Genomic DNA, 15,091 nt, shown 5'->3' on the forward strand with positions numbered 1-15,091 from the left:
CCCAGCAGAGGTTGTACTTCCTTCGCCAGCTGAGGAAGTTCAACCTGTCACAGGAGCTGCTGAAACAGTTCTACTCCGCCATCATTGAATCTGTCCTCTGCACTTCTATAACTGTCTGGTTCAGCTCAGCTACCAAATCTGACCTCAGAAGACTACAGAGGGTAGTCTGGACTGTTGAGCGAATCATTGGTACAACCCTCCCTTCTCTCCAAGAACTGTACTCATCCAGAGGGAGCAAAAGGGCTGGCAGAATCACTATGGACCCTTCACATCCAGCACACTCCCTCTTTGAACTGTTGCCATCTGGTCGACGCTACAGAGCTCTGAGCACCAGAACGGCCAGACACAGGAACAGTTTCTTCCCTCAGGCAATCCATCTCATGAACACTTGACAATAACTGTGGAACACCCACTATTTATTCACTCATACACTTATTTATCTAACACACATACTCAGTCTACATTTCAATTTGCACATAATATACCTGTACATACAACTGTCTATTGTTATATATCTGTACATACAATTGTCGATTTGTATATTTGTATTCCTTATTTACTTGTTCTATTTTGTATTTTTTATTTATTTTTATTTTTTATTATCTGTGTTTTTTTTGTTCTGTCACTGTCATTCTGTTACACTGTGGAAGCTTCTGTCACGAAAACAAATTCCTCGTATGTGTAAACATTCCTGGCAATAAAGCTCATTCTGATTCTGATTCTGATTCTGAATTCAGACAGGTCCTTTCACATTCTTTCATCAGACACCCATTTATCCCTATTCTGCAACCTGTAACCTGTAACCTGTCACGTCAGCCTTTGCAGTGAACCATGGTTTTGGGAAAGGCAATGGCCTGTAAAGGTATAAAAGTTTACCACGATGGCTGTTACAAGTCAAATCCATAAGGCACACCCTTAGGAAGATGTGCTCTATTTTTTTGCATCGTTCTTCATGTTCCCACACCTCTGTAAAGGACAATTTTTATTATGTCAGTGAGCACTAATACAAGTGCAATCTGCAAGGAGACCAAAATAGAAAACATCAGTAAGTCTACATGCATGCTCATTCTGTTGAGCTGCAAAAATGCAGCTGTTCCCAAAAGAGAGATGAGTGTTTTGCTATAAGTGGGCCCTGACCCCTCAGAGGTACTGAACAGAACAAATTTAGCCCAAACAGCGTTAGCATTAATGAAGGAGGCACAATGCACTGCTACATGCTCCCACAACACACACACACTATCTCTCCAACCACTCTTTTTCTCATGCAAATAGGAGTTGCCATAGGAACCATGGGCTAAAATGCAGATATATTAAAGAAGGGCCAATAAATGAATGGTAGAGCAGAGTGATTGGTATGTAAATATGACGACAATGAAAGGAAAGGTAGTGGGATGGTTTTCAATAAAACACAAATTTGTGTTGAATACACCAGTATGCAGATTGCCCAAAAGCACCTTTGTGCTGAGTAAGTGTTTTTTTTTAGATTAGAAAATAGCATCTAGAAACACCGCAGTCCCAAAAAAAATGAATTGGGTAGATTTTTTTTTCCTAAAAAAGGAAGTACAGGTGTATCTCAATAAATTAGAATGTCGTGGAAAAGTTCATTTATTTCAGTAATTCAGCTCAAATTGTGAAACTCGTGTATTAAATAAATTCAATGCACACAGACTGAAGTTTAAGTCTTTGGTTCTTTTAATTGTGATGATTTTGGCTCACATTTAACAAAAACCCACCAATTCACTATCTCAACAAATTAGAATATGGTGACATGCCAATCAGCTAATCAACTCAAAACACCTGCAAAGGTTTCCTGAGCCTTCAAAATGGTCTCTCAGTTTGGTTCACTAGGCTACACAATCATGAGGAAGACTGCTGATCTGACAGTTGTCCAGAAGACAATCATTGACACCCTTCACAAGGAGGGTAAGCCACAAACAGTCATTGCCAAAGAAGCTGGCTGTTCACAGAGTGCTGTATCCAAGCATGTTAACAGAAAGTTGAGTGGAAGGAAAAAGTGTGGAAGAAAAAGATGCACAACCAACCGAGAGAACCGCAGCCTTATGAGGATTGTCAAGCAAAATCGATTCAAAACTTTTCCACGACATTCTAATTTATTGAGATGCACCTGTAAATATACACCTGCACACCTGTGTAGCACCAAACTCTAGATTAATAAGAGCGTCCCACTTTTTGCTCCTGTTTCTGTGAGTTGGCACTCCTGGAGAAAGAGAATGTATAATGCTAAATATGAATATGGAACAAACACTACATTAAGGGGCCATTTACACGACAACGGCCCTGTCCCAAATGGAACACTTCATGTGCACTTGCAGTCTTACAGACTTGGCCGCCGCGTGCGCGTGTCCATCAAGTCCACAAGACCGTAGAGCAGGGGTCCCCAAACTTTTTTCTGCAAGGGCCACATAATTTTCCCTTTCTTTAATGGGGGGCCGGGTCGGTTTGTGACAGAAAAATACATGGGCCGGAGTGACTACTAGTATTATTGTGGAGATTTTATTATGATTTTAAATGTATTTATTATGCCTCCTAATGCTAGAATAGTTTATTTTGTTATGCATCGTACAGACAAATGATTACTTTTCAATAGACATATAGACATCTTCATTGCATGCCTTTTGATGTTTGGGTATGTCTCGATAGGGAGGGCAGCATAGAATTCAAGGAGACCGTTGGGCTTAAATGCGTCTTTCAGAACATCAGTTCTGTAACTCAGCCAACTCAAACTGATAAGAAGGCAGGGCTTCATCAATGTCGGCAGCAAAGGGGTTCTGGAAAAGGCGGATTTCTTTAGAGTGGACATGTAGCTCATGGAATCGCACGTCAAATTCCGCCTTCAGCATTTCCAGCGCTTCCACGGACTTTTCAGCTGGGAATGGAGCCACTGGTTTCTCAGCTGAGAGACTTTGGGTAACGGGGAGATGAGTGAAGTCTTGCTTTTGCACTTGTCCCACAAGCAGTGCTAGTTTCACCTCAAATGCTTTTATGTGGGAATACATGTCACATATTAGTTTCCCCTTGCCTTGGAGCTGCAAGTTGAGGCCGTTCAACATTTCTGTCACATCTGTTAAAAAGGCGAGGTCCCATTTCCATTCTGCGTCGATCAGTTCTGGGACAGTTTTGCCCTTTGTCAGAAGAAAGGCGTTGATTTCGGGTAGCAGCTCATAAAACCGCCTCAAAACTCTGCCCCAGCTTAACCATCGGACTTCAGTGTGGTAAAGCACATCTCCGTGAGCAGACTCTAGCTCATCGAGAAAGGCTTGGAACTGCCGGTGTTTAAGTCCGTTTGGTCTGATGAAGTTTATGCATGACACCACCACCTTCATGACTGATTCCCACTTCAGAACTTTGCAGCAGAGTGCTTGCTGGTGAATCAGGCAGTGGACTTGTAACGGTGGGGTTAGACCTCTTTCCTCCATTTTTTTATTCATGCGTCCTATAAGCCCCCTCGACGCACCAACCATACTAGAAGCCCCGTCAGTAGTGATGCTGGCCAGCTTAGACCAGTCTAGACCCAGCTCTCCCATCGTTTGGCACACTTTACCAAAAATATCCCCCCCTGTCGTAGTGCCTTTTAGACTTTATAGGGCTGCTAGCTCCTCTGACACTTCAAAGTTTGAGCTAACTCCGCGAAGAAAAATTAGCAGCTGTGCTGTGTCCTGTACGTCATTGCTCTTATCCAGTGCTAATGCAAAAAAATCTAATTCTTTCACTTTCTCCTGCAGCTGGGCATATCCATTATCCCCCATTTCTTCAATTCGTCTGGTGACTGTACTTGCGGACAGACTCACCGCATTTAAGACATCTTTCTTATCGGGGCACACCTCCTCCGCAACAGCATTCATACATTTCTTGACGAACTCGCCGTCACTGAATGGCCTACCGCTGGTTGCAATCAGTTTAGCTACCTGAAAGCTAGCTCGAACGGATGACTGGTTCAGCTAGGTTTGGCTGACAAATGTATTCTGCTGAGCTAATAATACACTTTTTAGCTTCGACACTTTGTCTGCTCTCATTTGGCCTTGCAAGCTAGCATACTTTTCTCTGTGGCGGGTTTCATAGTGTCGGCGCAGATTGTATTCTTTGAACACAGACAGTTTCTTGAGAGATGAGACAAACAGCCACTTCTTTGCACTGAACAAAAAAATAATCACTTGTCCACTTTTGGTTAAATACCCTGCATTCTGAATCAACCTTTCTCTTTCCTAACCGCTTGGCCAAAATTTTAGTCTGAAAGCTAATATTTATTATCAGATATAGACATGATATATGTGAAACCGTATATTTAAAATTAAATTTTCAAAATATGCCTCTGGCATTGTTCAGAGGGCCGGTCCAAATGTGGGGGTGGGCCGCATTTGGCCCGTGGGCCGTAGTTTGGGGACCCCTGCTTTAAATGTTACATCATGTAATTGTTTTACCTGTAAAATGCATAAAAAACAAAAAAAAATCAGGTAATGTAATTTAGTACATGTCCATGTACAAATCAATCTATGCACTCTACATTCTATAAACCTCAAGTGATTTGTAAAGTTTCTTACTTTGTGAGGTGTTCATGCATAAAAGGGTTTATGTTGTAGATGCTGTCAATACATTGACGCATTTCAGTGTCTACACAAATGCAAAAATTATTGGAGGCTAAAGCCACACTTACATAGAAATACGAACATGAATTTATAAATAAGATGACACTGGATTATATAATGAACATTTGAGATACATTTTGATGTTTTCCAGCAAATGTACATCAAACTGCAAAGCACAGTTATTAATAAACACAGAAATGAATGTCTACATCCACATAACTTGTTATAATATAATTGCTCCTTGGTTTGCTTTTAACCTGCAAAAAGGGTTAAAACCTCAGAATCATCCATTGTTTATAGCCGGAAACACAAATGATTTTGTTATTGAAGAAGAGCAGATTTGAATGTAGCATAATATCAGCTAAAGTGCACAGGATTATTTAAATTATTTTATTTTAATTGCTATTTAGCCATGTAGTAATGCAGTATAAAGAAGAGATTGGAAGATGTGGATATCTTAAGCTGTTAAATAGACAATAAATAAATACATAAACAAGTAAACCTTTGAGTTATGATCACTTTCATAAGCATATTCTAAAATGTCTTGCATAAATGCATAGCACACTACATTCCTTTGCAGAATAAACACACATATTTTGAGTGCTTTTAAGAAAACCAAATTGATTTGAAATGATGCAATACTTGGCACAAGAACCTAATTCATATAAAGCAATGGCAACATGCATTAGTAAGTGTTTGGCTTCCACTGTATTTTCAGCTGAGGCCATGTTTGTTTCATTAAATCACAATATAAAAATGCCATGTCATTCCAAATATTTTGTTTCCATTTCAAATTCATGAACTCCTGCAGGACAACTCTCTCGCACCAATCTTTTCTCCTCCAGAGAAGTCTAGTTATTGGTGGAGGAATGGGCAAATGACCAATATGTTTACACAAGATTTCAGGACGATGCTTCTAATTCTCATGTTTTGTTTAGTAAAGTTAGCAAGAAGACAGTTGTCTTGGCATAGTATTAGATGTGTCAGAAAGCCAAACATGCCAATTACACACTGGGGTGCCATGCGGAGTTTCCTAACTTCTTTGCTCAGCGGACCCTGCAGTTTTCTCTGACAGGACCACTGTCAAAATTCGCAAACTTCTCGCTGCTATGGTAACATTGACATAAATTGGCACTCTTCACGTTGCAGTAATGTTGTTTAGAATACATGAGATTCACATTTAAACATATATTTTTACCAGGTAGCAGAGTTCAAAAGTATTGAATTGATTGCATTTATTCAGTCAGTGTTAACATAGTCACTGTGCTGATCCTCGCTAGCTCGTGTGTTAAACTTATCTGTCCAAGACACAAGATGATAACTATTTGCTCTGTATCCATGGGAACCCAATGTAACTATGATGAGGAGGCTTGTGAAAATGGAACAGTGAAGACCAACAACATTCACTCTCAGAATGTTTGTAATGGGTTTGTGTGGATGTAGAGAAGACATTCAAAAAGACAAACTGATCATTTGCTTTCAGTTCACTAGAACTGAGACATACTGAAAACTGGCACCCTTCACTTTAGTTGCTTGATAAAAAATGGTGATCTTTTAAAGTTCTTACAATGAATGCATCATGCAAATTAAAACATAATAGTATGAATATTATTCCTGTACAATATACAGAGGTTTGACAAAATAATGTGAACACCCATTATTACACTGTAAAAAAAAATATTCGTAATTTTTTATGGTAAAAGACTGTAAAAATGCTTTTAATTGGTTAATGGTAAATTCCCTTACAACACATCATATGGTCAAAAAGTAATAAATTGAACAGGACATGTCATGTAATTTTTGGGAGTGAACAATAACAAGTTACCTTATAATTTACAGTGAAAAAAAAACATAAACTGATATTCCCACTTCACATTTGACAGTTTTTAATTTCATTTAAATAATTCCTCCTTAGTTTATCGTGTAGACGAATTCTGTCACTGGTAAGTTCCCTGGCTCACTGCACATTGGGTGTCACGATTATGTGTATTGTCTTTGTTTTCTCCGGACTCCATTTCCCATGATCCCTCACCCAGGAACTAATCACACATTCACACCTGTTTCCCATCAGTCACACTATAAAGGTTACACTCATCCACATACACTTTGCTGATTATGTATAGCCTGTTACGTCTTGTTATCCGGTGTTTCCTAGTTCCTTCTTGCCTTGCCTTGTTTTGACCCTGGACTGTTCCTTTTCCCTGATTGTTTTTGGATTACTCCTTTGTCTCATCCTGGATTATACCTGTTTGCTGTTGATTGACCCTGCCTGTTTTGAACACTCTTGTAAATAAAGCCTGCACTTGGATCCTCAACTCCGTCACCACGCCTTCCATCGTTACAGAATACTGAGCCACACCCATATCCAGTGGCTTTATCGAGTGTCCCAGGCTTATCATGGACCCAGCAGCACAGTTAATTTGTCTCAGTCAGGGAGATCGACCCATTGAGGACTATGTGGAGGACTTTATTGGACTGGCTCATTTAATACCTTTTGACCAGGTATGCCTGATGATATTTTTTTGTGGAGGGCTTTCTGAGCCGCTCAGCACCCTTATGCCACTACATGACTCTAATTGGACTCTTGAATGGTATATTGATACTGCACTGCAACTAAGTGGCTCTGCATTTACTGTGGGTGTTGTTGAGGAGGAACACAGCACTCCTGCAGTATCTCCCATTCCAGAGTCTCGTCCCTTCATGGCCGCTGTTCCAGAGTCTCATCCCAACATGGCCGCCGTTCCAGAGTCTCGTCCCGTCATGGCTGCTGTCCCAGAGTCTTGTCTCGTCAAGACCGCCATTTCATAGTCTCCTCACGTCATGGCAACCTTTCCCAGTGCCTCAAGGGCAGTTCCAAGGCATTCGAGTCTGGCAGACCCACCGCTGGTTTTGGCTAGAACAGCGGGCATTCCAAGGGCCTCAGCATGGGTCGTTCCAGAGACTTTTCCCCTAGACTCAGTGCTCCCTGTAATGGGGGTCGCTATCCTGTGCGTTTGGGCTACTCACTGCTCAATAAATCCTCACGAGCCCACTCCAGTCCCTGAGTCCACTCACGAGCCCGCTCCAGTCCCTGAGTCCGCTTACAAGTCTGCTCCAGTCCCTGAGTCCGCTCACGAGCCCGCTCCAATCCCTGAACTCACTCCAGAAACTCCAGAGGTGGCGGCACTCGCTCCAGAACCTCCAGAGGTGGCGGCACTCACTGCAGAACCTCCAGAAGAGGATACCTGTGAACCCTCTGACTGTCCTATTATGGCCAAGGAGGCCATTTATGAACTTTCTGTCTGTCCAGCCATGGCCAAGGAGGCCATTTGTGAACTCTCTGACTGTCCAGCTATTGGATTACTCTTTTGTCTCATCCTGGATTATACCTGTTTGCTGTTGATTGGCCCTGCCTGTTTTGACCACTCTTGTAAATAAAGCCTGCACTTGGATCCTCAACTCCGTTGTCACACCTCCACATTACATTGGGACAGTGATTACTCAATTTCCGGTGACATGACTACGTACAACGTCAACGGACAACATTGTAGAACGTCACCGCTGTAATTAATCAACAACAGGCAAGACCAGGCAACATCTCTTTTTGATATTATTTTTTTATTATCTTTAAACACATTGCTCTTTTACACGTTTTTACAAGATTTCTTCTGAATATTAATTATAAATGTTAACTAGATGTGATCATTACTTGTCTAGCGATGTGTGTTTATGTTGAAATATGCTAAAAAAAAACGGTTTGTCTTTTCAAATCTTCTATTGCGTATCATTATATTCATCGAGTTAGCTTGTGTGGTTAATGTTTCGCACTTCAGAAATGTGATGTTATTTCCGGGAACACCACCTGTGTTTTTTAGTGGTTGTCAGTGTGTATAAAACAGATTTTAGTAACTCACAAGGTTGGTATTTTAACAATATAGCAGTTAATGAAATATATGTACACAGTGTAATGGTGTTAATATCATTTGGGTAAGCTACAGTGAAAAAAAAACAATCTTTTATTTATCTTTACTTTATCTATACTCTTCAGTTTGTATATCACCATTGTGTTGTCTTCAGCAGTGTTTAGTACAAGCTGTGGGTGAAATGGGTGACTTGTCAGACTTCCAAAAAAGGCAAATCATGAAAGCTTGTTTAGCAGTACTGTAAACTTAACAGCCCAAATGTTTGGTGTTTTAAGAACAACATTCTTCACAATCATTAATGTAAACACAAAGCATGGCTAGACTTTAACTGCAAAGAAGGATAGTGGGCAAAAACTAAAACTAAATGATAAGGACCATCAAACACAAAGAAGGGTTGTATTCAATCAACAACAACAACAACAACAACAACTTTAAGGCTTAATATAATTTAAACGGATGAGTTATAAAAAAAAATCCTCCCACACGCATACAACAAATCAGTTCTAGCATTGCAACTTGACATCACAGCCTCATCATCAGCAAACTAAATGAAACAACTAAACCTACAAAAGGTATTTGGTGACTCAATTTCACTGGTCTGTTGTACAATATGAAGATTGTGCCGTTCAGCGTGAGCATGCCGTGGTGTTTTTCAAACACTTTTTTGCATAGGCCTATGTGAAGGATGCTGTTAGTAGCCTAGATATTCGGTAGCCTAATACTATTATTGTCAACTATTAGTAGCCTAATAGTTTAGCAACCAAATGTTAGACTGCATAACGATTCACTCATGGAAACGATTCATGCCGAATGAGAGGTTTGCGAGCCCACTATGTGGTTAAGTTTCAGTTTTTGTGTAAGTAAATGTAGTTTATGGACATAGCCATAACATATTTAAACATTCTCATTACTCAGTAATTCATTATACTTGGTGTTAGTTTTTTTCTAGAGTAGGCTATACTCCGTTCGATAGTGCGTTTGATGAATTGACTTCACAAAATGTATCTTGCAAAGTGAATGCATGCAATTACCAACTAAAATAATACACACATTCTTTCTAAAAGGGTTGCGCTTCACTAAATAAAATTATTTAATAAATGCCTGTTTACAAAATGCACTTATTTGCGCATACACAGGACAAAGTTTGAGTTACACATAATATCTGAGGGAGCGCAGAGCCATGATCACTATATATATAATGGAGAGCAAGCCCGCTGTAAGCCGAGAGATTTCGTGCTGGCGCACTCATATTACAATAATGCACTCTCGACATTTGCCATTAAAATAATAAAATAATTCCAAAAACTGCCTCAAATGAACTATAAATACGAGAATAAAGTTGTAAAAGCTGCAATCCATTTCTTATTGGTTAAAATGAACGAAGACTATCTTGTGTTTTTCACGAGCACCCACGGGATCGGCGCCTATGGCATTTAAAATAAATGTTGTTTGTAATGATCGGCACTATAATAATAATAATAAAAAAAAAAAGTATTTCACATTGAAAAACTTCCACACATCACTTTTAACTGTAAAAAAACAGATTACAAACTGACCTCTTGTTAATGCGACTTACACACCATGCAACTTATGTTTTGTTTTGTTCCCTGGACCTGGAATAAACAGGAAAAAAAATGCTTTAATCCATGACTATGTATCTTTTATTTTTTTATCTTGAAATAAAAAAGCACAGCTCTTTATTTGACAATTGCAGCTCCAAATACTATAAAAAGTACTATAAACTAAAAAATAAATGTATAACTAAGGCAGTTCTTATTTAAGGCATTTCTCTTTCAGATCAGTTCAAAAGACCAAAAAACAGCCCCTTGTTCAAATGATCATTGCATGTTTTTCACAATGTATAGGAATATTTTCTTCTGTATTATGACACATCTGAGTGAAAAAGATTTTTGAAAAATGAAAGAAATGTAGGGCAGGACTTATTGTTTCTGTTAAAGAATTATTCACAATAAGATCAATAACATGGATTTAGAGAATAGATTTTAACCAAATCTATTTTCACCGAAAAAGATGAAAGTATTTATTTTTGGATAACCCTTTCCCTTTAAGATACTAACATTTTTAAAATTATAAAGTTAATGAAATAACTGAAATCAAATAAGAAAAAGAAGTGTTCTTACTCAAGATGCATGAATTGTGAGCAATAGTAATGCATCATTACATGTGACTCGCTATCTGCTCCATTAAACATGTAAACAAGTGTATGTATACAAGTGAAAGACCGATGAAAACATCTATATTGGCTGCTCTGCTCAAGGCAAGTAGCAGTAAAGCATTACATTATTTCCTTTTCGGTGAAAACACAAAGCTTGTCAGTGTAAAATGATTTATGCAAATGAGTTACACTGAATGATATTACAGTGTGCATGCCTAATATAAAGGGTGAAGTGTGCGTGACTGTCAAACATTGAGTCGTTGATTGTTAGGTAATGTCACTCTAACTACGTTCTGTTCTTTAGAGGATGACTGACATGCACAGCATCAAACTCCATGCCGCATCCTGCTTCGTCAGCACAGGGACAGCTGTTCACAGGAAGGTCTTAGACTCTTGTTGAATTGCGGTCCTTACACACAGAGATAAGCACTGCAGGCTGAAGACATAGCCAGGCAGGTTTAACCAAGGTAAAACATCTTCAGCTATGTCAGTTTCCATCATTGGCTAGTACTAGTAGTCAAAAGTCATGCTTGTAAAACAACTGATGCAGCTTTTCAGAGGTTTTGTTTCAGGATCACCTGGTAAATTGTCCTAACTACTGTACGCTTCAGATCACCATATGGTTGCAGTGATTAAGTGGCTGTCGCATCAGGTTGCTGAATATTAAAGGTGCATTCAGTAAGTTTTTGTTTACATTTTACTGGATTTTATACTGGCACCCATAGGTTAACACTGTTTTTGCTCCTTTTTGTCAATACTTATTATTTATGTCACGCACGCATCTATAAAGTCCACATTCTTGGACTCCATCCCAACAAATTTTGTGTGCTGTTGGGGGTTCGTGCTGGTGCGCAGTATGTCGCAAGCTCGCTCCCTGTATATTGCAATGCAGCTGTCTTAGACAGAGACATTTGGTGGTGTGCTGGCCATGGTCACCACTTGTCCTGCCGTTTGTCCTCGCTCTGTGGAGCTGCGGGTCATCACTTCAGCATGGACCACTTAAGTGGACATTTTATTTTTCCACTCGTACTGATTCTTCTTGGACTGTCTGGTGGATCATGCAAATGCTTATCACCATGAACTTAAATGTTTATAGTTTAGAAACACAAAAATGATTATTATTAATACAGTACTATTATTGTTATTATTAGCAACCAGGTCCAATAGAGTTCAACAGTTGTGTTCCTGAAGTAAAAAAAACACAATTAATTTTCTCCATTGGGGAACTGATTTAATGATAACTTATAAACCTTGGAAGATAGATCGACTGTGAGCTACAAGGTTGTTGATTGTTTTTGTTGAAGCCATAGCCCACATCACATATAACTACATTACCCATGATTCTGCAAAAAATAAAACACAATCAGAGAATCACAACAAGCAGGACATGATTGAGTCTTCTCCCCACACTCTCAAACGACATCTTTAAATCAGTGGTTTTATATTTATCTATTGATTTTTATTTAAATCACTTGCAATGCTTCATGGGATTGTACTTCCCATTTTTGTACAGTTTTGTACCATTGTCTTTTTAATCCGACTTTTGCTTCAAATTACAGTTTTTGTGATTCACCTTGTAGCTGGCTGGTCAGGTTTAAGGCTTTTAATGAAGACTTTTTAAAAAATTTTATGGGACAAATACTTCCTTAAAGGCACAATATGTAATTTTCGCCGCTAGAGGGTGCATATTCAAAATAAACAAAGAGACAAAGTTTGATGACACTGTGACTGAGTGTAGAATCATGGGAGTTGTCGTCTTCATCCCCACAGCCGAAGATATCCGATGGGACTCGGGCAGAAATCATGTTCATGGATGAGCTAATGATTTATTAACGTAGTAGAATGAAGCAGGGTGAGGCTGAAAGCCGCCGAAGCGAAACGAGGCCGCTGAACGAGCACGACACACGGCTCGAAAGCAGCGGAGATTTTATTATGCCACAGTCGACCTCTTCCGCTCCTTCCGGTCGTGAGTATGTGGGAAAATAAAGCAGCGCTGTTTTATCATACTAGATACATTTGAAAGTTCTGTTATAATGCTACTCTGTGCGGTCGTCACCGGTCTAATAAAACGCACAACATATTAAAGCGTCTTTGGTGTTTCCATGTTTTCTACAAAACAAAACCGGATATCGAGGGGTTATGATGTCATTGGCAGGCGACACAATGACACTATGGACACGCACCGTGTCACTAGTTAAAATTGCTTATTTCTCTGGATTTAAACATTCTTCGAAACATTTGGGATAATGTAAGTACACAAGTCAGCAAAATATATAACACTGTTCTAGTGGTTTTTGGATATTTTAATAAAAAAATCTTACAAGGTTTAGCCTAATCAGCAGCATGTCATTGTTGGACCACAATAAAGAACATTAAATGCGGCACAACACCTTTTCAGACGCCGAAACAATGTCTTGTGAACATAAAGTTCAATTTTGGGAACGATTTGTTATTAAACACGTTGTGAAGACGCAGTTGCCAAGGTAGGATGCTATTAATATCAGCGCGGGAATTAAATCAATACGTCAAACAGACTGCGATTCTACGCCAGTTTTCCGCATGATGGCGACTCTGAGGTTTATAAAGTGCTTCTCTAGCGTCTTTTCTCTCTTGTGTGAAGCAGAGAGCGGAACAGTCGAAACTTACATGTCTCTTGAGGAGAAACGCTAAATAACAACCTTTTTCCTGGAAAGCTAAACGGATATCAAACGATTAAAGACACTGAACTACCGCTTGCGTGATACTGGCAAACAAGTTTTCAGCATAAAGTAGCCTACTAAAATAATTCTGTCATTCCCTCTCCTTCATGTTGTTATATATTCTGATAGACAAATCCCAGGTATAATATTAGGGACTCACAGCATCAGTCACCATTCACTTTCATTGTATCTTGTTTCATATAATGAAAGTGGACGGTGACTGAAGCTGTCTTTCTTCTCGAGTTCCACTGACGAAAGTAAGTCATAGCCTACAGGTTTGAAACAACATGAGGGTGAGTACATAAAGACAGCATTTTGACTTTGGATGAACTAGACCTTTAATGACAAAAAACATAAACATAGGCAGCTAATATTTGTAATTAATTTAACCACAAGCAATCTATCAGTGTGCATGTGACATCTACGATGGCTTTAAACACAGTGTCATCTCGCAGAAAAGATGCTCATTTCCAATGATAAAAGACATGACAGATAAACCCTATTAAACAAACAAACGAAATACCAGGTGCAAAAATCCCCCAAAGCAGCAGATGCTGCCTGGCGGTAAAATTGTTGGTTGTCTCGAGCGCATGCTCATCATCTTTACGCATAAAACAACCCCCCAGTCGCTGCTGGCTGGAAACAGAATGACCATTTTCAGTTGCCTTACCCCAAAAGTAACTCTATTCTAACGCTCTGTATTAGCATTACAGAAGTATGAAGCAAAGTTGTCATTCCGTTTGTTTCGTACCTGTTTTTCTAAGCACTCCTTGGCTGACAGTGAAGGTTTGGGAGAGGGCGACCTGTCACACACGCATCCCTCCAACAGGTATAATCCCGAGGGTCGCGAGCTGGACTCGGTCTCAAAATAAAAAAGCATATTTTGCAACAGAGCAAACCACTTGGTGTGCCATTTTGTGTTGTCGGAGCTCTTTTTGCTTAAGCAGCCTCGCCTCGTGCCATCTTTCTTTGCCAAAAGACCCAGGTAGGTGACATGACCATCATTAAGTCGAATTCCCTTCTGCATTTTTGTGAATAAGGTGCTGGGGAGGGGGGAGGCTTGTTTTGGGTCTTACATCTTCTTAGCGCGAGATCCCCGAGCAGACGGGCACTTTCTGGATTAGAAACGACGCCTGGCACGTTCTGCCCATCCACTGCAATCACCGCTTTGGCATGAAGTAGGGAAGAAGCGCAGAGAAAAACGAAGAATGCCAAAGTCTACCATCGTAATGTTGTCGAATGCGTGCAAGCTTTGGGAAAAGATGCAGAAATGCCACCCGTTACCTCTTCTGTGACGCAGTGAGCGGGGAGAATTAGGCTACAGTGTATGCGAGTGATGGTTTGTCGCGTTCTCACGTGAAATTCTCTATAAACCAGTGAGCGCGCTCACTGCTGAATGAGGCAGTGGCGTCACGTGATCAGGCTTCAGAACCTCGGACAGAGAGACAAACGTACTTTTACAGTCACTTGAGTTCATTTTAGATCTGTTGCACAGATGATGACAGATTGCTTCGTGCGAGGAAAAACCCTCTTGAACCTGTATTGCATTTAATGTTACCAGATATAGATTGCTACGTGCTATGTTTGCACTAAACGTAACGCATAATCGGCATCTGAAGTTTCAATGCTGCATAGAGGCGGCATAATATAGCCCATTAAAAATAGCAGAAATCTTAATGGCAGAAATAATGCTACACAAAGTAATGTTAG

The 15,091-nt window shown here is 39.8% G+C and overlaps 1 protein-coding gene across 1 annotated transcript in view; it reads right to left on the reverse strand.

The window, feature by feature from the left end:
- The window catches only part of LOC107690363 (ras-specific guanine nucleotide-releasing factor 1), a 46,360-nt gene extending 31,621 nt beyond the window's left edge, over positions 1 to 14,739 (reverse strand). Inside the window, exon 1 of the mRNA XM_016488670.1 lies at positions 14,133 to 14,739. Within this exon, the coding sequence (XP_016344156.1) occupies positions 14,133 to 14,408 (276 nt within the window). The 5' untranslated portion in view covers positions 14,409 to 14,739. The remainder of the gene's footprint in view (positions 1 to 14,132) is intronic.
- Between the last annotated feature and the right edge of the window lie 352 nt (positions 14,740 to 15,091).

The sequence above is a fragment of the Sinocyclocheilus anshuiensis genome, unplaced genomic scaffold, assembly GCF_001515605.1.
Source record: "Sinocyclocheilus anshuiensis isolate Anshui unplaced genomic scaffold, SAMN03320099.WGS_v1.1 scaffold609, whole genome shotgun sequence".
Classification (NCBI taxonomy): domain Eukaryota; kingdom Metazoa; phylum Chordata; class Actinopteri; order Cypriniformes; family Cyprinidae; genus Sinocyclocheilus; species Sinocyclocheilus anshuiensis.